The sequence below is a fragment of the Bos indicus genome, chromosome 20 (genome assembly GCF_029378745.1).
Source record: "Bos indicus isolate NIAB-ARS_2022 breed Sahiwal x Tharparkar chromosome 20, NIAB-ARS_B.indTharparkar_mat_pri_1.0, whole genome shotgun sequence".
Taxonomy (NCBI): domain Eukaryota; kingdom Metazoa; phylum Chordata; class Mammalia; order Artiodactyla; family Bovidae; genus Bos; species Bos indicus.
Window position 1 is genome coordinate 23,191,922 of NC_091779.1, and position 23,162 is coordinate 23,215,083.

Here is a 23,162-nt window from a genome sequence, read left to right on the forward strand (position 1 = left end):
AGACTCTGCTGTTGGGAAAGATTGAAGGTAAAAGGAGAAGGTGGTGGCACAGGATGAGATGGTTAGATAGTATCACCAACTCAATGGACATGAGTCTGAGCAAACTCCAAGAGATGGTGAAGGACAGGGAAGCCTGGCGTGCTGCAGTCCCTGGGGCTGCAGAGTCAGACACGACTTAGCGACTGAACAATAACACTACCCTATTGATTGTACCCACCTTTCTGCAAGTTGGATAACAGTACCACACAGAATTGTGAGAATTGCTGGATAGTGCACAGAAAGCTCTTAGTAAGTGCCATTAAGCATCAGATAGGAGTGACCTTAGTGATGAACAGAACAAAACCTGAGGTAACCCCCCCACCCCAGGGCTTCTCCAACAACAGTGGGCAGATGTGTGCCTTATATTTAAACACTTAAGAAGCCAGTCTGAAGCCTTTGTTTCCAAATTGTCTGCTCCTAGAGCACTTTCTTTCTATTCCTCTAGAACATTTTATCAGTTCCATCTTCTCATTATTGAAAATAAAAATAAAGAAGAAGTTGAGCCACTTGGAGAAGCTGCTGCTGGGGTGAGGCTCTTTCTACCTTGATGTTCAGTGGAGCCGTGGGGTCACAGACAGCAGAGGGGGAGATGGAGGCACGTTTGCTGTCCTCTTCTCTTGGAAGCCTGTTCAGAGGCCTAGGGGGAGGAATTGCTGGAGAGGGAGAAGGTGACAGTACAGGAGAGGCCAAGGAAGGGATGGATGCGAGGGGTCCCCTCCGCCTCTGACTGTCACAGGAGAGACGGGCCTCCATGCGTGGGGGCCACATCACCTGCTGATGTGAGGGGAGCAGTGAGGGGAGATCCCAGGGAGCTTGAGGAGCTGGAAGGAGTTTGAAACACTGCCACGAGGAGGAATCAGGTCGGAGGACAGCCAGGGCTCGCGCCTGAGGCCCGGCTGGCTCCACAGTGGGAGGTGTGCATGCAGGGGTAACTGCCCACCTCTGCTTCCTGGTCACCTGAGCTCTAGAGTTTCCCACAGTCACCCTCATGTCTAACAAAGGCGGTCTTTTACATTTTGAAGTCTTATTTTAAACATCTGAGTGGGTAAAACTTTAAAATGAACGTATACACATAACCTAAAAATGGTGTTACTGCTTTATTATTTGAAAAATCAAAATATAAACGCACTTACAATAAAGCATCTGAAGGCTATTCTCATTACAATAACCGTGTTTTCACACACATGAACTTTCATGCACATGCATTACGTGTTACATCGACATACGAATAATCCATGGAAAAGACGACAGGCAGAGCCCACAAAGAGCGCTTCTCTGGTTCAGGGGGTCAGCGTTCCTCCCTGACATCAGCATTCCGGTATGCACGTCTTGATTTCTTCCTCTAAGTCCAGGCCTCGGGATATCTTGCTGGCATTTCACCCCCCAAGCTTGGCAGGACCTGGACCTGCCCCCGCCCCCACCACCACGTGGCTCCCTATGGGCTGGCTGTCTGCTCTCCTGCAGGAGTCACTCCCCTTTCTCAGCAGCAAGGGGGCATCCCCAACAAGAGCACACGGCATGGTAATGCCACATACTTTGATTACATTAGGCCTTGTTGCTAATTAGCATCTACATAAAACAATTAGCAAAATACATTAGCGTGAAATTTCTCTTTTAAAATGCCCCACACAACCCATATTTTTAAATAGTCAACTGAAGGATAAAGTCCATCAATTGTTCTAAACTCCTGCTGAGCGCCTCTAGTTTGTAGCAGCTCAGCTGGTCTCTCAATGCCCTCGGGAGCTTAGAAAATTTTTTTAATGTCAACAGATGGACATTGTAAGGAAAGTGTGGAGAAAAAGAGAGCAAGCTGGGCAGTCAGGCAAGAAAAAGAAATTTATTAGAGGGAAAACAAGAGGATGACTGGCCCTTAAGGAGAATCAGTGTCCTCCCTTTCTGATGGGGTCTTTCTTATACCCTGCCAATGAAAAATTCTCTGAAGGAATTTTTAGCCTGTAGCTGAGTCCTGCTGACATGTAGCTGGAGGTCTGAAATCCAGTGGTCTCGTAGCCTTGAGAAAGTAGGGGCCAGCGGGAAAACAGAATGTCATTTGGGCAATTTGGTCAGTCTCAAGGATCACTGTGATTTTATTCTTTGTTTGTGAGGTCAACATAATGAGCCATTTCAACCATAAGCCCCCATGTGGGTGCTATCAGACATGTGGATAGGGTCCCGCATGTCTGTGGGCTGTAAAATATAAATGGGAAAAGTTTAGCTTCACAATGATTTAAGCAAGACAAATAACTATGAAGTTTCATTGACCATACCCAGTAAATCGACAAAATCCAGTGTACAGCAGTGTCTGGCACTATTACAAATCAGTGTAGCTTTTTTGGGGGGGACAGTCATGCAATAACCATAATACTTTGACCCAGCAATTCTACCCAAGGAGTGAAGACAAAGATGCGAAAATTTTGTGCAACAATGTTCACTGAAGTTTCTCCCTATAAGAGGAGGACATTTAAAACAATCCTTAGCAAACCACGATATGCAGGTACACTGAGAGGTTCAGCGTGGCCACTATGAACTGCATGAGATTTTATACATGAAATAATAAGTGACAGTAAAGGAAGACTCCAACTGAATCAATATATCACTTGTAATTAAATGAAAACGTATTTCATTTAAGGGACACAGATCATACCAGAAATGAATTAAGAATGAAATAAATAATTGGCATTGAGGTTTTTGTTCTTGTTGCTGTTGTAAAGTTGAGTCCAAAACAAAATTTAATTTATAAAAAAATAAAAAAGGGAGACCCCTAGAGCTCTGTGTGGGCACTGAGCGGCCCTGTGGCCAGTGATATGGATGCAGGGCAGAGGCTAGCTCAGTCAGGATTTCTCGCCTCGGCATCACTGACGCCTTGAGACACACGATTCTGTGTTGCGGGGGCTGTTCTGTGCATTGTAGGGTGACCACTGTCTTTGCTGGCTCTTACCCACTTGATGCCAGCAGCACCCTCAGGCATTGCCAAATGTCTGACAGTCGAGGATGGGAGACAAAATGACCTGGGTTGAGAACCACTGGAGTGCCCGCTAAAAAGCCACAACTCTCCAGCTTAGCCACAGGCAGAGGCAGGCAGAGATCATGAGGGCCGCGGGGAGCCAGGGAGTATGTGCCCTTTTAAGAGGTCTGTCCTGAACCAATTAGGATGACACAGAATGTGCCTCCAGAATGACACAGCCTGATTTTGTTTTTCCTTAGCGGATACTTCAAAGTTAAAACGCTTTGTGCAGTCTGAGCCCTGTGTCTGTCGGCTTCACAGGGGTGGGTCAGCAAACTTTTTCTATAAAGGACCAGATGGTGACTATTTAAGGCTCTATGGAAGAAACTCTGTCACAACTACTCAGTTCTGTCTCTGTGTGCAGAAAGCAGCTGGAGATGATACATAAAAGATGAGTGTGACCGCGTCCCAACTAAGTTTCATCAGTAGACACTGAATTCTGTAGAATTTTCACATATCATTCAATGTTATTCTTCATTTAATTTTGTTTTCTAGTCTTTGAAAATGTAAGAATAATTTTTGGCTCATGGGCCCTTCAAAAACAGAGCCCAGACTGGGCTCAAGGGCCAGTTGGCAGGCACCTGGGCTGAAGCATGCCTGCTGCAGCAGCAATAGCTAAGAGCCACTGGAGACCTGGGGAAGGGACTGGGGGTGTGGGGGGTAACTGGCAGGTGTTGGGCAGACCAGCACAGGCTTTCCCCACACGAGGCAGGAGCAGCCCTGAGGGTGGCGGGACCTGCCCATCTTCTGCCTCTTTCAAAGTCCCACCCCCACCAGGATCCCCACCAGGACCCCACCTCACATGGTGTTACTCTGTGTTTTATTGCAGAGAAAGAATGAAGGTACCATCTCTCTTTTTTGAACCACTAACCGCTTCTCTGCCAGTCTTTAAACTTTTTTTCTGATATTACTGTAAAAGAAAGGCTAGTAACGGCACAAATGTAGCTGTTTGCATGGTTCCCAGAGCCCTAGAAAACTCTAAGGAGAATTTTATCAGTTTTTAATGAGCTTGATAAAACAAGTTGTCCTGTTTGTGTCTTCTCAGTATCTCTCTGACAGCAACAGGAAAAAACGCAGATGGCCCTCTCCATCTGCAGCCACAGAGGCAGGGCAGGACCCTAGAGCAGGGACAGTTCGGGACCAGATTCCAGGAGAGGATGGCCCCCGCCGGCTTCTCCCAGGCCAGGCCCGTGACCTGCTCTGCAGAGCTGTGCTGCCCAGCATGCTTGCTGGCCTTCCTGGGAAACTTGCCCCCTTTCCTCGCAGGAAACACTGACTCCTGCGAAACCGCCCTGGGCCATCTAGAACAAAACAGAGGGCCCTAAATTTCCTAGCCCTCAAAGCTAGCAGAAGTAAATCTGGAGATGTTATAAAGGGGGCTAATGGAAAGGGGAGAAAGGTATAAAAAGAAAAGAAATAAGAAATGGGAGAGGGGGAAAAAGGAAGCATTTAAAAAGATGCAAAGCTGCTGGGAATGGTGGGGGAAAAAGGAGCAGAAGACAGGCGGCAAGAAGGAAAGTGAGAAAGGGAATGAAACAGAGGAAGGGCCAAGGGTGTGGTGCACGCGTGCTAAAGTCACTTCAGTCGTGCCCAGCTCTTTGCGACCCACTGCACTGAAGCCGGACAGGCTCTTCTGTCCATGGAATTTTCTAGGCAAGAATACTGGAGTGGATTGCTGTGCCCTCCTCCAGGAGATCTTCCTGACCCAGGGATTGAACCCGCATCTCTTATGTCTCCTGCATTGGCACGCAGGTTCTTTACCCGTATTGCCACCTGGGAAGCTCCAGGGCGTGGTATTTGCCAGCTATTCATCAGAAGCTTCAGGTGTTAACGAATGGTTAAGGGAGGGAGAGCAAGGGTAATGGCTTCATCCCTGAAACCCACTTCGATTTGTGACCTTTTCTCTCTCCTCACCATCAAACTCTTGGACTTTAGGTTCAAAAGGGTGTGAGAAAAAGACTAGAGGGACTCACTGGCACTCCCTGCCCCTCAGCTGGAGGCAGCAGAGGGTTTTTCAGAAGAGAGAGGAATGCGGGGTACCAGGCTAGGGCCTCCTGTGAGCCCAGAGATCAGAGGTGGGTGGAAAGGGCCAGTCTGGGGTTCTGGGAGACAGGGAGTTCACAGGAGTGCCCACATAACAACAGGGTTGGGGAGGGAGGCGTCAGGGCAGAGAGCGCTCACCACAGCCGAGAATCCCTTTCATTTGGTCCCTTTCTGCTCCCGGACCATAGGCTCCCAGCGCCTGCCCCAGGCATCCTTTATTCCTAGATTTGTCAGTGGTCACTGTTCTCTGAACCAGGACTGAGGAATTTGGGGGTGCTGTAGACACGGGAGACTTAATGAGGAGGCAGCTTTGGGAAAGCATGCTTGTTTGTGCCCATGATAAGGACGCGGTGATTAGAGGAAAGTCGCAAGGGATAGGGAAGAGGGCACGTCCCTGCCTGGGGTCAGGCAGCAGACCTCACATTCCCCTGAATATCTGCTGGCACTCAGAGCCAGTCCCAGGATGGACGGGGCATTGAAATCCCAGGTGAGCCTGAGCTCCAAACCCGAGGCAACTCAAAATCTCTAACTTGGGGTGGTTCCTTCTAAAGGTCAGGGGCTGGCACTGGAAATTAATCTTGGTTATAGGAAAGTAAAGCAATGTTTTTGCACACCTGAGTCAGTGGCTTGTGAAGTCTGTGACACTGCTTGTGGAGCACAAGCACAGACTTCTCACTCTTGGAGAAAATACCGTCAACCTTTCTATCTGGCAAATGCTGGGCTCACCAGGCCCCACTGCCCCCACCTCACCAGGCTCTCAGCAACCTCCCGCAATGGCCAGACGAGCCATCGCCAACACCAGCAAGCCACTGTGTGCAGGGTGTGAGCCCAGGGCCAGCCGCAAGTTCCCAGGGGTCTGCCATCAGCCCTTGGGCTAGAGGTTCCAGTCAAGGTTGTGGGCTCCCGGCTTTGCCGGGTGAAGGCAGAGGAGCCCGGTGTGGGAGCAGCATGGTTACTAAGCATTCCACGTGCCCAGGCCCTGCCTGGCTGCTTCTGGGGAGAGGCCTTTGCAGGATGTGTTCCATAAGCATTCCTGGGCTCCGGGCCAGCATGAGGGACCAGAGTCCCTGTCAAAAAGCCACTTCCATCTACAGTGCCTTTCAACTCCCAGGCTTGGGTACAGACAGAGGGGCAGCAGGGGCCCCTGGAAACTGTTGGCGGGCTGGGCTATGACCTGGACAGCGGGGCGGACCTGCTGGCCCAGGCGAGCGTCCCTTCCCCAGCGCCCTGCTGAGGCCCTCCCTTGTTCCTCCATCCCCCACTGCAGGCGTGGAGTGGACCAAGGGCAAGAGTCCTGGGTTGGTTGGTGCTGCAGACACTTAAGATTTAATGAGGGTAATGAGGCGTTTCAGGCACTTCATCTGGAAGGCCACCCCACTTGCTGCCTCTGTGTTGAAAGAGAGATTTAAAGCGACCTAAAGCGACGCCATGGCTGCCTCAGAGTGGAACCTAGAGCCAGGGAAGTCAAGGTGATGGGAGAGCCCCTCGCCTCCCAGCAGGTCACCCAAGTGCCAACTAAACAACAGTCTTCTGGCAACGGGGAAAGTCTCTCCTGGAGCTGTGAGGAACAGCCCCAGCACAGGCCGTGCCCAAGGTCCAATTCCTCGGGAAGGCCACATATGTCTGCCTCCAGTGTCTACTGTCCCTCTAAGTCCATCTGCCAGGGGCCTCAGTGACAGCTTGTTAGCTGAACAACAACAACAACAAAATTGTTCTTCGTCTGCAGCGCTCAGGCTGATCAGCATCCTTTCTTCTCAAGCAAATTCCACATCTGTACCAACCAAGTTTGGGGGTGTGCAAGGCTTTCTCTAACACAAGCAGGATGGGACGATGCCAAGAAAGCTCTTGTAGCCATACCTTCCCCCTCTGTGTGTCACCCACACTGAGACACAGCGGGATTCAAGCCACGGCAGCTCTCAGACTTCTCTGTGGATTTGCTCTGGAAGTTTTTCAGACACGAGAAATTCTCTGGTTGTCACTGAATTTTTCAAGTATGGGTTTGGTGCTCCTTCCTCACAGAGATGGTCTGGCCCACAGCCCTGGGTGGGAGGGAGAAGCCGCTCTCTGGTTTCTGGGCAGATCCCCTCTAGCATCCCAGAGCTCAGGCACTGGGGCCCTCTGGGTGGAATCTCGGTTGAAACAGTGGGACAGTAAGGCCTGTTTGGGGAGGCCACGTACTCATTCTTTTCTCCTCCCAAGATATTTTCGCAACCCTTTCCAGGATTCTCAGTGGAAACCACTTCCAGAAAATTCTCGAAGTTCACCACCAGCTTGTCAATAAAGTCATTGGGTGAATAACATGGTTTTAGAATCCCGTCTTCTCTGTTCACAGAGTCGTCAAACTCCTTCAGATTTAGCTTACCCTGGGAAAATGAGAGAGACACGCCCCCAGTATTCATTTGGGGGCCACACATGATGTAGACAAAAGCTACTGGGCTTGGGACACCCAAAGCCCACCTCTGCACTGCTGCTGCTAAGTGGTCCCCTCCACGGGAGCTTGGCAAGAGTGGCCCGTTTCCTGAGAAGAACACACTATATTCAAATAATTTCTTCTTCTAGGGAGCCCAAAGCTATTTTTCATATAATCATGGGTTCACAAAATCCCAGTGGAGATGGAGGCATCAAAATTAAAACTCTTACAGATGGAAAAACCACAGTCATAAAGACAAATGACTTCCCCAATGTCACCAGAAAAATCAAAGATGGCTTCCTGGCAGGGGCAGGGTTGGACCTCTTTGCATTCCCAGAGCCTAGTTCAATGCCTGGCATATATTGAGTGATTAAGTGGGTGCTCAGATAATTCAAAAAACATTTTAGACATCAGACAATACTTCCTATGAATTAATTTACTCTCTTAATAACTTTTGATCAGTGGAAAATGAAATAGGATAATACATGACTGATGAGAGAAGAAAATAGAAATAACAAAAATTTAATTAAATAATAATATAATTTTAATGTCCATGTTAAGAAAAAAAGTCTTCTGAGTGGAAATAAGGGCTAATACTAAAAATTCCTGCATCAAGGGATACTGAAAATAGTCCTTCAATAATAAGGATTTAAAGGTTATGCTTGATTGGGCTTATTTCTACTTAACCAAGAAATTAAACCTTAAACATTTCAGAACAGTTTTCACTTTCAAAATGTATGTGAAAGGAAACTTTCTATTATGAATAACTCACGAGAATACCCATTGCCAACTTCTCCAATCTGAGAAGAACAATTTGACGCACCCTGCCCCAGCCTTTGGATGGAAACTCACATAAGCAGTCCCCAGGTGGTTTCTGGATTAATTTGCTCTTGGCTGCTTTTTCAACAGCCTCCAACCTTATAGCTCAGCTCTCCTGCTTTCTAACTGGACAGTCAGGTCCTTAAAGGCAAGGCCAGTGTCTTTCTTCTATGGCATCCTTTATAGGACCAGTTCTATGCCCAGCAAACACCAGGTTCTATGAGCCTGGTGAAGCCCTTTCCTCTTGTCCAAAGATTGAGGTCAAAGTTGTTCCAGGAAGGCTGATTCCACTTGTCCTGCCAGCCATTCCCTGGGATGTTTAAACCTCGAGTTCCCCTTGTGTGAACCCTGTGCAAATCTCAGCCCAGGACTGCTCCCCACCCGCATCATCCTGTCCACCTCCCATAACCAGCCTGCTCACAATCTCCTTAATAGAAACAGGAGCATTTACCTTGAAATCATCTCCACACCACGTGGCTATACTGCTTTCAGCAGGGTTGGGAACATCAGGCCAACATAGGTGCTTCAGTTTGCTAATAAGAGAGAAGATTTTAAAACAGGAAGTGAGTCCAAGAAGCATTTTACTTGTACTGCATGGCCAAGCCAAAAGAGTGTTAACCCGCCTTCCAGTGGAGGAGACGCAAGACCCAGGTTCAAGTTGGGAAGATCCCCTGGAGAAGGAAATGGCATCCCACATCAATATTCTTGCCTGGAAAATTCCATGGACAAAGTAGCCTAGTGGGCTACAGTCCATGGGGGTCACAAAGAATCAGACACGACTGAGCCCGCATACACACGTGGGGAACTGTGCGGCTCCCTATTGAATAATGGCAAGCTCACAGCCTCCTGAGGGAAACTGAGAAAACAAAATACTTTGTTGGGGGAGGGGGGTGAAACTGCAAGTCATTTGTGGGACGTGATGGAGGGAGACCTTTCCCCAGACTATTCCCCAAAGCTATTCTTTCCCACTCTCCTGCCACTGTGTCTCCACACCCTGGTCCTGGTGCAGGGAATCACACTATCACAGAGCCATTTGTTTGAGATTTATTCCCCAAGAAAGGTAACACTCTAAGTCTTATAAAAGATACCCATATTTTAGAGCAGTGATTCTCAAAGTGTGGTTCCCAACCAGCAGCATCGTCACCACCTGGGAGCTTTTAGGTATGCAAAATGTCCAAGAATTTGTGCTGAAGATTCAGTTACAATCCACAGGAACTGAGGTTGACTTAGTTTGACCATATCTAAGCACAGCTTGGGCTTCCCAGGTGAGGTCAGTGGTAAAGAACCCACCTGCCAATGCAGGAGTCATTAGAGATGTGGGTTCAATCCCTGGGCTGGGAAGATCCCCTGGAGGTGGGCATGGCAACCCACTCCAGTATTCTTACCTGGAGAATCCCATAGACAGTGGAGTCTGGCAGGCTATGGTCCCTAGTTAGGTCTCTAGGGTCACAAAGAGTCAGACACAACGGAAGTGACTTAGCACACATGCACACGTGAGCACAGCTTGGCAGAGAAGGCTCACAATTGTGCAGTTCTGGAGAGAGAGGTCTACCAGACAGGGAGCCTGTGACCCTCAGGGCAGAATGAGACCCCCCGGCAGAGAAAGCACAAGACCCTGAAGACAGGCTTCCTTCCCTACAGTGGCCAGAGCAGGCAGGACAAAGGGCCTTCAGCCAGCCCTCCAACACTGTGTAACTAGCAAGGACCAGTCTATGCTGGCCATGTGCTAGCCAGTGCCCCAACTCCCCACTCTACCTAGAAGAGAAGCTGGCCACCTGGAGACCCTTTGCTGCTGCCAGTGGTCCCCACTAGACACTGAGAGAGAGGATCTTCTCCCCAGCTCTAGTCTTAATTGCAGAACATAGCAGATAAAGCCTGTGAGGCAGCTGGCACTTCCCTGGCTTCAAAAAGTCCTAGGCCTGGTGCATGGGACTGTGGGGGGTGGAGGTCCTCTGCTCCAGTTAGAATTCCAATGTGCCACAGTGTAAGGCACAGGATAAATTCAGTAGCTATGTGAAAAACCAAAAAATGAATGAACATGCCTAAATGGCAGAGTGCCCTCTTCCACCCATTGTGCCTTCTACCCCATTTCCATCCCTGATTTTGAGGGCCCACATTCTTGTCTCCAAACTCACTTGGGTTTTTTGATGCCATATACCACCGTCAGGATGATGAGAATAAGAAGGCCGCCTCCAACCAGAGAAGTTACAAGAAAAATCTCAAAGACACCTTTGGGAAAAGGAAAACAAGTCAATAGTAGGCTGAGCTCCTTACTTTCTTGACAAAAATCAAAGATTAATATTTCCTTCTAGTAGTTTTATGCAGAGTACATCATGAGAAATGCTGGGCTGGAGGAAGCACAAGCTGGAATCAAGATTGCTGGGAGAAATATCAATAACCTCAGATATACAGATGACACCACCCTTATGGCAGAAAGTGAAGAAGAACTAAAGAGCCTCTTGATGAATGTGAAAGAGAAGAGTGAAAAAGTTGGCTTAAAGCTCAACATTCAGAAAACTAAGATCATGGCATCCAGTCCCATTACTTCATGACAAATAGATGGGGGAACAGGGGAAACAGTGGCTGACTTTATTTTTCTGGGCTTCAAAATCACTGCAGATAGTGATTGCAGCCATGAAATTAAAAGATGCTTACTCCTTGGAAGGAAAGTTATGACTAGACAGAATATTAAAAAGCAGAGACATTACTTTGCCAACAAAGGTTCGTCTAGTCAAGGCTATGGCTTTTCCAGTGGTCATGTATGGATGTGAGAGTTGGACTATAAAGAAAGCTGAGCACCAAAGAATTAATGCTTTTGAACTGTGGTGTTGGAGAAAACTCTTGAGAGTCCCTTGGACTGCAAGGAGATCCAACCAGTCCATCCTAAAGGAGATCAGTCCTGAGTGTTCATTGGTAGGACTGATTTTGAAGCTGAAACTCCAATACTTTGGCCTCCTGATGCGAAGAGCTGACTCATTGGAAAGACCCTGCTGCTGGGAAAGATTGACGGCGGGAGGAGAAGGGGACGACAGAGGATGAGATGGTTGGATGGCATCACCAACTCAATGGACACGGGTTTGGGTTGACTCCGGGAGTTGGTGATGGACAGGGAGGCCTGGCGTGCTGTGATTCATGGGGTCGCAAAGAGTCAGACACGACTGAGCGACTGAATGGAACTGAAATGAACCAATAGTTTTAGCAACATATTCCTTGTCAATTTTCTTTCAATTTAATTCAAATTCATTTCATTTCTCCTCTCCATGAATAATACTGACAAATTATGTTCCCCAGGTTCATCCTCCAATTTCATTCATTTAATAAACATTTTATGAGCACTTATAATTTGGCAAACACTATTCTGAGTAATAAAATAAACAGTAAGAAACACAGGAATCCCTACTCTCATGGAGTTTACATTCTGGTACAAGAATTCAGACAATAAATAATGTAAGATTATTTCAGATAAAATGGGTGTTTTTAAAATTATTTTTGTTATTAGAGAAAAACTAGGGTAAAGTAGGATAGGAGTTAGCACCTTTAGATAGGGTAGCAAAAGAAGGCTTTTGGGAGAAGTGAAATTTGAGGTAATGTGAATAATGAGAAGGAATGAGCCATGTTCATTTTGGGGAAAGCATTCCAGGCAGAAAAAAGAGCAGATTCAGGAGCATAAATGGGAACATAAATGGTAAGTGGTGGGAGGTGAGATCAGGAAGGGACAGATTAGGAAGGGTCCTAAAAGCTATAGGAAGGAGTTTGGATTAAGCAGGGCATCTAGGATTTTAAACTCTGGCTGCTGTGTGGAAAACAGATGGTAGAGGATCAAAGATAGAAGCAGGGAGATCTATAAGAACCAAAGGTAAGAAACTTCTAGGCTCCAAGGTAGACTTTTGCCTTCAAGTTGACCCCTAGAGAAATTCCACCAGATAATGCAATTTGTGCCTAGTGTTGTAAAAATATAACATGATTTTTTAAAATTTTAAAGAGCAATATCAAAAAAGAAGTCCCTAAAGACAATGTTTCAGTCAATAAAAAACGAACGTGTTTTCTGTGTAGAAACACATACTGTACCCACATTTTCTAGAACCATAAACTGCTTTTCTTCTCTTGGAAACATGATAAATAAGGGACTTCCAAGAATACTTAGACTATTTCTAGCTTTTATTGAAATTTTGCAATATTCCTTCACTTTTAAGTTTCATTTGTAAGAACAGTGTTAGTATATCCTTACAATCAAACCTGTCATTCAAAGACTTGGAAAAATTAACCTGTTTCTCTCATCTTCCTTCCTTCTTTCTCCTTCATCTCCCTTCTCAGCCCATCTTCTTTCCCTCTTGAATAGCCCCACAAGCATCATATGAATCATATTATATTTTACATTATTGTTGTATTTATTACAATTTTCTTGCTCCCATTTTTAATATAAAATCTGATTACTAGAACATATTATGCACTTTCTTACTCAAAAGACTCCACAAATGTGACATTAAGTGGGTCAATAGTGCAAGGTTTTTCCTTGTTTGACACACAGGGATTGACTGTGAACTGGGGACAGTCTTCAGGTGGGGCTGGTTTGAAGTGTCAGTAAAGTTGGCATTAACTTGATCCCTCCTCTCTATGAAGATCTGGGGCACCCCTGAGGAAGAAGCAAAACGAACCATCTTTCCAAATTCAGCTCTCCCTCCCATCACTCATATGCTTTCCTGGAAGGCCAGTGAGTCAGAGAACAAATGGTTCTTCTTACATCGCCCTTTCACTTGGCTTCCTCCTGCCCCTGGCAAACACCATCTGTGACTGGCCTAAAGGAAATACCAAGGAGATATTCCCAGGGACTAAAGGAGTACTCACTAATTGACAATGTCTTGAAGTTTATCCCGGTGCCATTAATTCCCCCAGCACTGGTGCTGGCCATGACCTGAACAGTGTAAGAGGTCTTTCGTGTCAGGGACTCCAGGTCATACTGCAGGATGCTGGAGTTGACTGTCTTGGCTAAAGGAAAAATACAGAAGTCAAACACCACAGCCAAACCCAAGTGAAAACTGTGCTTTATTGGAGCTCAAATAAGAGCACTGGAACCTGTGCTTCCAAGCTTGGCGATCTCACACTCCTATCTCTCTATCCATTAAAATTAGCTTATTAAGATGGATCAAAGACCTAAATATAAGAGTTAAAACCATAAAATGCTTAGAAAACCACATAGGGTAGATCTATATGGACTTGAATATGACAAAGACTTCTTAAATACGATACCAGCACAGAAGCAGCAGAAAGATTAAACTGGACTTCATCAAAATTAAAAGTTTTTGTGCATCAAAAGACACTATCAAGAGAGTGAAAAACTCACAGAATGGGAAAAAATATTTGCAAATCATACATTTGATAAGGAATTTGTATCCAGAATGTTTAAAAAAAAAAAACAAAACAAAACCCTAACAACTCAACAACTGAAAGACAAACAGCCCAATTTAAAAATGAGCAAAGAGATTCAAAGACTTTTTCTAAAGAAGATATACAAATGGCCAAAAACACATATAAAAGATGCTCTACATCGTTAGTTATTACGGAAGTGCAAATCAAAGCCACAGTGATATGGCTGGTTCATGTTGACATTTGACAGAAACCAACACAATGTTGTAAAGCGATTATCCTTCAGTTAAACATAAATACATTTTTTAAAAACCACATTGAGATAGCATTTCATACCCACTAGGACAGCGACACTTTTTAAAAATGGAAAATAACAAGTGTTGATAAGGATGTAGAAAAATTAGAACTCTAATTTATTGCTGGTGGAAATGTAAATTGGTGTAGCTGGTATGGAAAACAGTTTGATGGCTCCTCGGTAAGTTAACTTAGAATTCCCAAATGACCCAGCAATTCTAATCCTAGTATATACCCCCAAAGAATTAAAAGCAGAGATTCAAACAGATATTTATACACCAATGTTCACAGCAGCATTAATCACAGTGGCTAAAATGTTTTATCAACTGATGAATGGATTTAAAAAAAAATATTTCTTGATATAATAAAATATTATTCAGCCATAAAAAGGAATGAGGTGCTAATACATGCTACAACATTGATGAACTTTAAACACATTATGCCAAGTGAGAGAAGCCAGGCCAAAAAAAAAAAAAAAAAAGTCACATATTGTATGATTCTGTTTATATGAAGTATCCAGAATAGGTAAACCCATAGAAACAGAAAGGAGTTTTCTGGTTGCCACGGACTGTGGGAAAAGGGTAAGGAAGTGACTAATTGATGGGTACGCGGTTTCTGTTTGGAGTGGAAATAAGTAGTGTTATGGTTACAACATTATGGATGCTTAATATTTAGTGCCACTAAATTGTATACTTTCACATGTTTGAAGTGGTAGAATTTACATTATATGTATTTTACCATAACAGCAAAAAAAATTAGCCGAAACAAAAACCCAGGCCTAGCCCACAATTGAGGACGTCAGGCAATATTGTAGATGCAAGAAAAGGCAGTGGACGGTAGGAGCCATTGTAAAGGGTCCTTCACTGAAGCAAATGCCACCAAACAGGGTCTGTCCCCTCTAGCTTTTATCTAGGCATGTCCCATTCTGGAGGAAAGGTCAAGAAGCTCCCTGGAGGCCCACTGTTCACAGCCTGATGGGCACAAAAGGTATCAATTTCTCTGGTGCCTACAGGACTCTCAGGTACAGTCATTTCAATCTCATTTGACTCTTAAAAACTCAAGAGATGGACACCCTTGACTCTGTTTTCAGAGAATCTCAAGGAAGTTACGTGATTCCTGCAAAATGGAAGGGCACCCACCACAGGATCTACCCCGAGAGCAGGTCTACCGCAGCATCCATCTGGGGCTCAGGGTTCTTTCAGCTTGACTATAAGCTCACTTACAGAATTCCTTTCCATCTTCAGCTTGGTAAAATATGGTGTAATTGTTGATGAAACCATTTCTGTGACGCTTGGGAATCTCCTTCCATGTAATTGTGACTGTCCTCACACCAATGTTCTCCACCTTCGTCTCGGGACCTTCTGATGGAACTTTATAGGACGGGGAGACAAATGAATACCGAATCACACCCCAGCAGGTCCTTCCCCTACGAAGTCTCTGCCCAGTCCTCAAACTGTAATCAGTGCTGGGGGTGGGAGGCGGGGCAGAGTAGGGAAATGATGAATCAACTTGTCTTGAGAAAACTGTTGTCTGGAATCATACCTCTCAAACAGGAAGAGAAGCAGAGTCAAAGACCAGAGAAAGAGTACTTGCTCATAGACCTCTCACTATTTGGCACCCAGCTCTCTCATCCATACGTGTAATAGCTATTATCAAACAGTTGAAGATTATGCCTCCGTGAGCTATCTTTGAGTGACAGGATATATTTCCTAAGGTTGAATCTGGAAGATGTTAACTTCCAAAAAGGTAGAAGTAAAGTCTGAGTGGTTCACCAATAAAACCTTTGCTTATTGCTATACAATCAACTATAATTTTTTAGCGTCTCCAAGTTACAGTTAACTCTTAGGGTCCCTAGCTTGGTCTTTTCTGGTTATAGAGCTGTTAGTGCTGTTTCTTTGTGACTTTGGGCAAGTTGGTTCACCTCTCTGAACCTTGCTTTTGTGAGATGAGGGACTTGGACTTGATGATCTCTAATGTCCACCACAGCTTCAAAATTCAGTGACTCCATACTTTGACCACAACTGTGTCAACTCCTACAAACGGTAATAAGTATACATAGCTTACTACAAGCTAAATGTGCAGCACGGATGAGCACGAAAGCAACTGTGAACAAGCTGCAGGCCTTCGCAGCCTTGGGTAAAGGATGGACAGGCCCCAGAGTTGCCTTTGCCCAGTGGAACCCTGTCCATACATACCACCTTCTTTGACATAAGCCTGGATGGAATATGGCTCGCCCACTCGGTTTTGCAACATTGGATACACAGAGATATTATAGCACCAGAAAGGTTCCAGTTCATCTGTAGAAAAAGGGGAGGTAGACAGGGAGTGGGGCAGCGGGAGAGAAAGAGAGAGAAGGAGGGAGGGAGAAAGAAGCGTTAGGTGCAGAGCACGGCATAGAAGAAGGAATGCTAGACTGACTTATGACCTATGACTTATGGAAGATCTTTTATTTCCCTATCATCTCCACATCTGGAAAATAAGGGACTTAGGTTGGATGGTCTCTAATATCTATGTTGGTTCTAACATTTTGAAACCAATTCTTAGAACCAAACCTGCACCACTCTGACAAAATGGTTGAGCCACCCAGGAAAGGAGAAGTAAGAGATCCAGGCTCTCCTTCATCACTGATTTTGTTACATCATTTGGGGTGCACCACAGAATAAACTTAATTCTTCTTTCAATAGCATATCACCCTAGAGAACTCAGCTACCATAAATTCTAGCTCTTCTGTCTGTCTGCCTCCCTACATAAGTATAATTCTTCATATAGATGCTTCTAAGTATTAAAAAATGGTCAGAGTGATAGGACTGGGAGAGTGAAGCCTCACTTATGTGTCTTATATGGAGCAGGGACTTTCTTGAAAAGAAGGCTATTCTCTGTATCAGTCACTTGTGGAAGGGCCCTAGAACCTAAACATATAGCCAGAACGGAAGGAGGCACCCTGAGTAGGACAGATGGGATACAAAGTCTGGTGTTTCCACGCAATCACATGATTTCCACATTGCATCCACATGATCATGGTATCTGGGAAGAGCTCTCTGATGGTGGGTGTCCACCACCAAAGATGGTGCTTTCCGCCTGGAAACACGTCAGCTGCCTAGTCTGATGCTCACGGCTTCTTATTTCAGCACTGCTGGGAAATGCCAAGAAGCACACGTCACTAAGCTTGCCCTAGCCTGTCAAATTCTATTACTCACAATTTACAGGTATGAAGCCAAAATTAAGGATTTTAAAACTGGTGAAAACAAAAGTGAATCCTACACAGCAAGAACCTGTGGGGTCCGCACTGGCTACCTTGCTGGATTGTCCAGTTCCTGGCGTGAGACACAGACTCCCAGGAAATGGCCAAGGGCTTTGAGTCCAAGTCTGGGACCCACTCCACCATCCATGTATCGACCTCCAGAGCAGAGCTTTGCCACTCCACCACCAGCTGGTCCTGAGTGAGGCAGGTGCGCATGGCCTCGATGCAGTGGAACACTGAAAGGAGAGGAAAGACTGCTTCACAACACCGAACTCATCCTCCAGATGCACCAACCACATTTACATCTGTTCACTGCCCAAAGTGTAAAGAAGGTCAAAGTTCAGGATCTCCACTGCCACCTTCCACTAGGATGCTGTTTTTAATGTTTTTATTGTATCCCTTTTCCTTACTCTTAATATTTGATGAAGTGCCTTTTGTTATCTTCCCCATATTTGCCTGTTGCCAGCAGAGAATCTTACTAGACAGTTGATGACTAAGAATTACTGGGCAGCTCTGGGGTCTGTGCAAGTCAAAAGGAAAGTAAGCCTGAGACAAAGAATGATCTCTAAAGGTAGAATTTCAGGCATCTATAATTTTGTGACTGGGAAGCTGGAAGCTGGTGACCCTGAAATCATACCAGGGTGATGGCTTCAAATTTTGACCATCTAAACTGGTGCTATATATGACCTGTCTATGCAGTCCCATCTTCAGGTAGGAAGAATTGTATCTGCTGCAGAAGGAGATAGACACGCTCAGCTGAAGCACCTAGATGTGGGCCAATAGGTAAATGACTCTATTCCCCGCAGACCTAGCAAAAGGACAGGTGAGGAAACAGCCTACAGTGTTCTTTAGTAGAAAAGCTGAACATGTGGCTTCAAACCTAGTACCTGGGATCTAATCAGAATCAGAGAGTTCCCTTATTGAAAGTGTTCTGGACATGCAGAAGAGAGGACTACTGGAGATGTGGGAAGGGAAGGAGGAGAAGGAGGGCATGAAGGAGTGGGGCTCAGAAGACCACAGCATGTGGCTTTCCCCTCCTCTACTCCTCACCACCTGCAACAACCCTGAGCCTCTAGAATTGGAATCCACAGGAAGCATGTTTAAATAAACATCAAAGATGGTCCTGGATGAGGGCAGAAGGGGAGATGGAGTCCCTCAAAAAAGCCAAAATGCCTCTTGAAGTTGGAAACTTAGGCAAGTATAGAGATTTGGCATAAGAGTCCAGTGGGTACTAAATTCTGCTATGCCTATGCAACAAATACATTACTATGAAATAAAATAGATAACTAATGAGAACCTACTCTATGGCAAAAGGAACTTTATTCAGTGCTCTGTGGTGACCTAAATGGGAACTCTTTGGGACCCAATGGACTGTAGCCATGGAATTCTCCAGACCAGAATACTGGAGTGGGTTGCCGCTCCCTTCTCCAGGGGATCTTCCCAACCCAGGGATTGAACCCAGGTCTCCTACATTGCAGGTGGATTCTTTACCAGCTGAGCCACAAGGGAAGCCCAAGAATACTAGAGTGGGTAGCCTATCCCTCCTCCAGGGAATCTTCCCGACCCAGGAATCAAACCAGGGTCTCCTGCATTGCAGGTGGATTCTTTACCAACTGAGCTATCAGGGAAGCCAAAGAAATGGGAAGGAAATCTAAAAATGAGGGGATATGTGAATATGTATAATGGATTCATTTTGCTGTACAGCAGAAACTAACACAACACTGTAAAGCAGCTGTGTGTAGATTAGTCATTAAGTCGTGTCAAACTCTTTGCGACTCCATGGACTGTAGCCCCCCAGGCTCCTCTGTTCATGGGCTTTCCTAGACAACAACACTGGAATGGGTAGACACTTCCTTCTCCAGGGGAATCTTCCTGACCCAGGGATTGAACACAGGTCTCCTGCATTGCAGTCAGATTCTTTACCATCTGAGCCACCAAGGAAGCTCCCCTCTCCAAAATCAACTATACTCCAATAAAAATTAATTTAAAATAAAAGGAAAACAACAACAACAAGCCCCAGAGGGTTGTGTATGTATTTAGGAGCCTCTGTTCTTGAAGCTCACAGTTGATGGGAAGGAGTCCTTTCCCCATACTGGGCCTTTATGAGAGACTCCAGCATCTGGTCTAGAAGCTAGGCCGGAGAATCTGTCAACTTGAAAGGGCAGCTCTGAGGAAGGGCAACTGAGACGTGGGGAAATTGTGAAGCTAGAGTGGGGCAAGCAGCACAGAGCCAGGAAATCAACCCCACCGAAGCCCTAGCGTCCCAGCTCTCTCCTCCCTGCCCTTCTCTGCTCATAGCCTCTAAGCATCCTTAGTCACTGTTTCAGTCAAGCTGAAAGTCATTACTGGAGCATTTGGAAACTTACTCAGCCTCTTGAAGCAGGTAACATTAGTGTTCCCTGATCGCCTCAGTTGGTAAAGAATCTGCCTGCAATACAGGAGACCCGGGTTCAATTCCTGGGTTGGGAAGAGCCCCTGGAGAAGGAAATGGCAACCCACTCCAGTACTCTTGCCTGGAGAATCCCATGGGCAGAGGGGCCTGCAGGCTATAGTCCATGGGGTCACAAGAGTTGGACACGACTTAGAGAATAAACTGCCAACCGATCCCCTCTGATGCCTTTTTGCTGTCTTTATATGTTGCCTGCTTAGGATAACTTTGAGCTGTAACAAACTTCAGAGTTCCTGTGCAGGGTCAGGCTGGAACCACCCTCCCCAGGACTGTCAACTCAGATCGAACCATTATGGGTTGAATTGTGTGCCTGCAGAAGATATTCTTGGTATTGCAGAATGTAACCTCATTTGGAAAGCAGGTGTAAGTAGCTAAAATAAGATGAGAGTCCTTAGCCCAGTATGACTGGTCTCCTTAAAAGTGGAATTTGAATGCAGAGACAGACACACACAGGAAGCTGGTCATGTGAGGAATGAGTTGGATTAGAACTATACTGCTATGAGCCAAGAAAAGCCTGGGGCTTCCAGAAGCTGGAATAAAAAGGAAGGATCCTCCCTTGGAAGTTTTTGAGGGAGCACAGTCTTGCCAATGCCTGATTTTTAGACTTCTGGCCTGCAGAACAATGAGGCAGTTGAGTTTCTGTTGTTTGAAGTCACCTAGTCTATGGTGCTTTCTTGGGAATATCTGGGAAAATCAATCAGCATCTTTGGCTCAGCCTCCTCTTCCTCCTCTTTCCTGGCCTTCCTTCCTTTTCTGATTAATAAACCACTTGCACAAACATCCCAATTTGAAGATGGACGTGCGTGTTGGTTGCTAACCACACATTCTTTCTCTTTAGCAGCATTGGAACTCTGAGGAGCAGAAGTCAGGTCTAAAGAGTTAAGAAATAAGCACAGATTCTGGACCACAGAGGATGTGGAATAAGCCATAAGTCAGCCTAGCAAGAGGAAAGGGCCTGGCAGCATTAAGGGTTGTTGAAAGAAGTTTCCAAGTCATTGTTCTACTGAATGTCGACTAATTGCCTCCATCACTCAATAGTCACTTTTTGGGCAATTTCTCCAAACACAATACACCCCCAGATGTGGTAGGAAATAGATTCCTCTTGAGAAAAGAGGAAAGGGACTTAGACTGCAAAAGCCGTTAATTTCTTATGATTTGCATGAAGTCAGTCACTCTGGGCCCATCAAATACCATTCTCAGATGCTAGAAGTGCTTCATCTTTGCCCACCATCCCAGCCCAACTTGAACACTACCTCAACTCAGTACCAACCTCCTCCTCAGACAGTTGGTCATGTTTTGCCATGTCCTGCCTCAGAGCACTCCACAGCTGTCTACTGGCTAAGGTCTCCTACAAGCAGAGCTTCTTGTCTTGGGGCCAAAAGGAACCTGAAGGTGTTTCTATTCCAATTCTTTATTTGAAAGATAGGAAAATAGGGGTCCACAGAGGAAAATAATCGTTCAGTGTCACACAGCAGCTGTGATCAGATTTCTAAGTCACTTTACTAAGTCCACGGTTCTGGATAAAATATATTGGACAAGTTTGGAATCATGTAGACCTGTGCTTAGAGTCCACCTGAGAGATCTTTGGGCAAATTACTAAGCTTTCCTGAATCACAGCTTCATCAACTAAAAAGAAAACCTGATGGCACCTATCCCATGGGTCATTTGAGGCTAAAATTAGATTGAACCATATCATTTTAGCACAATGTCTGACATATCCTAATGGACAATGCTGGATGATTACACCTAATGATTGTTAAGCTTACAATTATTATTATAACTATTCTCCAGGTGACTCTGTTAAACAAAATTCTGTAAAACATCACATTCTTAGATGTCTTAGACTGGGAACTGCAAAGAGGTCTGTAAAGGGTCAAATAGTAAACATTTTAGGTTTTGCAGGCCTCTGTTGCAACCAACACTGCCATTCCTGCACATTGTTGCAGAGACACAGGAGACGAGGGTTCGATCCCTGGGTCAGGAAGATCCCCTGGAGAAGGAAATGGCAACCCACCCCAGTATTCTTGAGTGGGAAATCCCATGGATATAGGAACTTGGTGGGCTACAGCCCATGGAGTTGCAAAAGAGTCAGACATGACTTATCAACTGAACAACAGCAATAAGATCTATAGAGAAAATAAAGCCAGGAAGAGGAAATAGATTGCCTGCAATTCCTTGAATAAGACTCAAAGAAGCTCTTTTATTCCAAAACAGGATATAAAATATAAGTTTGCATGGAAGTAACGTTTTTAAAATTACTTAATTAAAGGTGTAATGAGCAATTATTGGCAAGAATAAACATTACAGCCAACTCATTAGAAAAGACCTTGGTGCTGGGAAAGATTGAAGGCAAAAGAAGAGGGTGGCAGAGGATGAGACGGTTGGATAGCATCACCAACTCAATGAACACAAATCCAAACAAACTCCAGGGAGAAAGTGAAGGACAGGGAAGCCTATGGCATGGGGCAGTCCATGGGGTCGCAAAGAGTCAGACACTACTTAGAAACTGAACAACAACAACAATTAACATCAGAAATATCCCTAACTAGGTAGTCAAATGGGAGGGAGAAAAGGAAGAAAACAGGAGAGGGAACAGATCAAGACTGGGATATGGTCAGCAACGTGAAGGGAAGATCTCGAAAGACATCTTTTAGCCACTGAGGATAAACATGGCAGATCTGACAGTTTTATAATGCTCAATCCAGCTTATATTCACTCAGAATAAAACAAATACACGCTGCACATAGAACTTCTAGGCTCATGACTGTGTCTCGTATGATTTACGAAATCTCTGATTTTCAACACAGGCTTTATTCCAAAAGAAAAGTATTTCAAGAGGCTCATTAATTCATTGAAGATTATGATCACCCCACCTTAACCTAAAATGTCCTTACTTCATTTTCATTTTGATGCTAAAAAAACAGCAACCATTGAGAGGACAGGGACAACTCCTTGGCATATCAGATGGGGTTAGGCATCTAAATAAGAAGTTTATGTCATACTCACACTTTTCATCAATAGCTGGGATCCTCAAGGTGGCCTCTGGAGATTCCCCAAGAGAATTATAAGAACTCACATGGACCCAGTAGGTCTGGTTTCCCAGGTACAGTTCAGGCTGCTGGTTAGTAGTGTTCATTGTCTCTGTGAGGTTACTATTGTTTTCTGGAAAATACTGTATTTTGTAACCAAGAACTTTCTCCAGGACTGGGGCTCCTTTTGCCTTCTGAACACAAAGGAAACAAAATTTACTGCTAACAGCAAAGAAAGAAAGTCACTGAGACAGTAATGAATGGTGGGAATCAGAGAAGGGAGGCAATATTAGGTGCTACACTATAACCCTGTGATGATCCCTCTGGGATGAGTAACATACCTGTGCCATGTCAACCCTCCAAATGCCATAAGAGGTGATTTATAAATGGTCTTTTGGTATCAACCCTTGATAGAAGTCTAATTCCACAAAGCTAAACTAGCATGATGCCCAAACCAATGCAAGCAAATA

At 45.2% G+C, this 23,162-nt stretch overlaps 1 protein-coding gene across 1 annotated transcript in view; it reads right to left on the reverse strand.

Annotated features, from left to right (window-relative positions):
* Positions 1 to 1,123: 1,123 nt before the first annotated feature.
* The window catches only part of IL31RA (interleukin 31 receptor A), a 74,120-nt gene continuing 52,081 nt past the window's right edge, over positions 1,124 to 23,162 (reverse strand). The window contains exons 8-15 of the mRNA XM_019983134.2: positions 22,670 to 22,886; positions 17,268 to 17,450; positions 16,169 to 16,270; positions 15,197 to 15,343; positions 13,161 to 13,301; positions 10,451 to 10,544; positions 8,767 to 8,848; positions 1,124 to 7,449 (exon numbers count right to left, since the gene is read on the reverse strand). Of these exons, the coding sequence (XP_019838693.2) occupies positions 7,003 to 7,449; positions 8,767 to 8,848; positions 10,451 to 10,544; positions 13,161 to 13,301; positions 15,197 to 15,343; positions 16,169 to 16,270; positions 17,268 to 17,450; positions 22,670 to 22,886 (1,413 nt within the window). The 3' untranslated portion in view covers positions 1,124 to 7,002. The remainder of the gene's footprint in view (positions 7,450 to 8,766; positions 8,849 to 10,450; positions 10,545 to 13,160; positions 13,302 to 15,196; positions 15,344 to 16,168; positions 16,271 to 17,267; positions 17,451 to 22,669; positions 22,887 to 23,162) is intronic.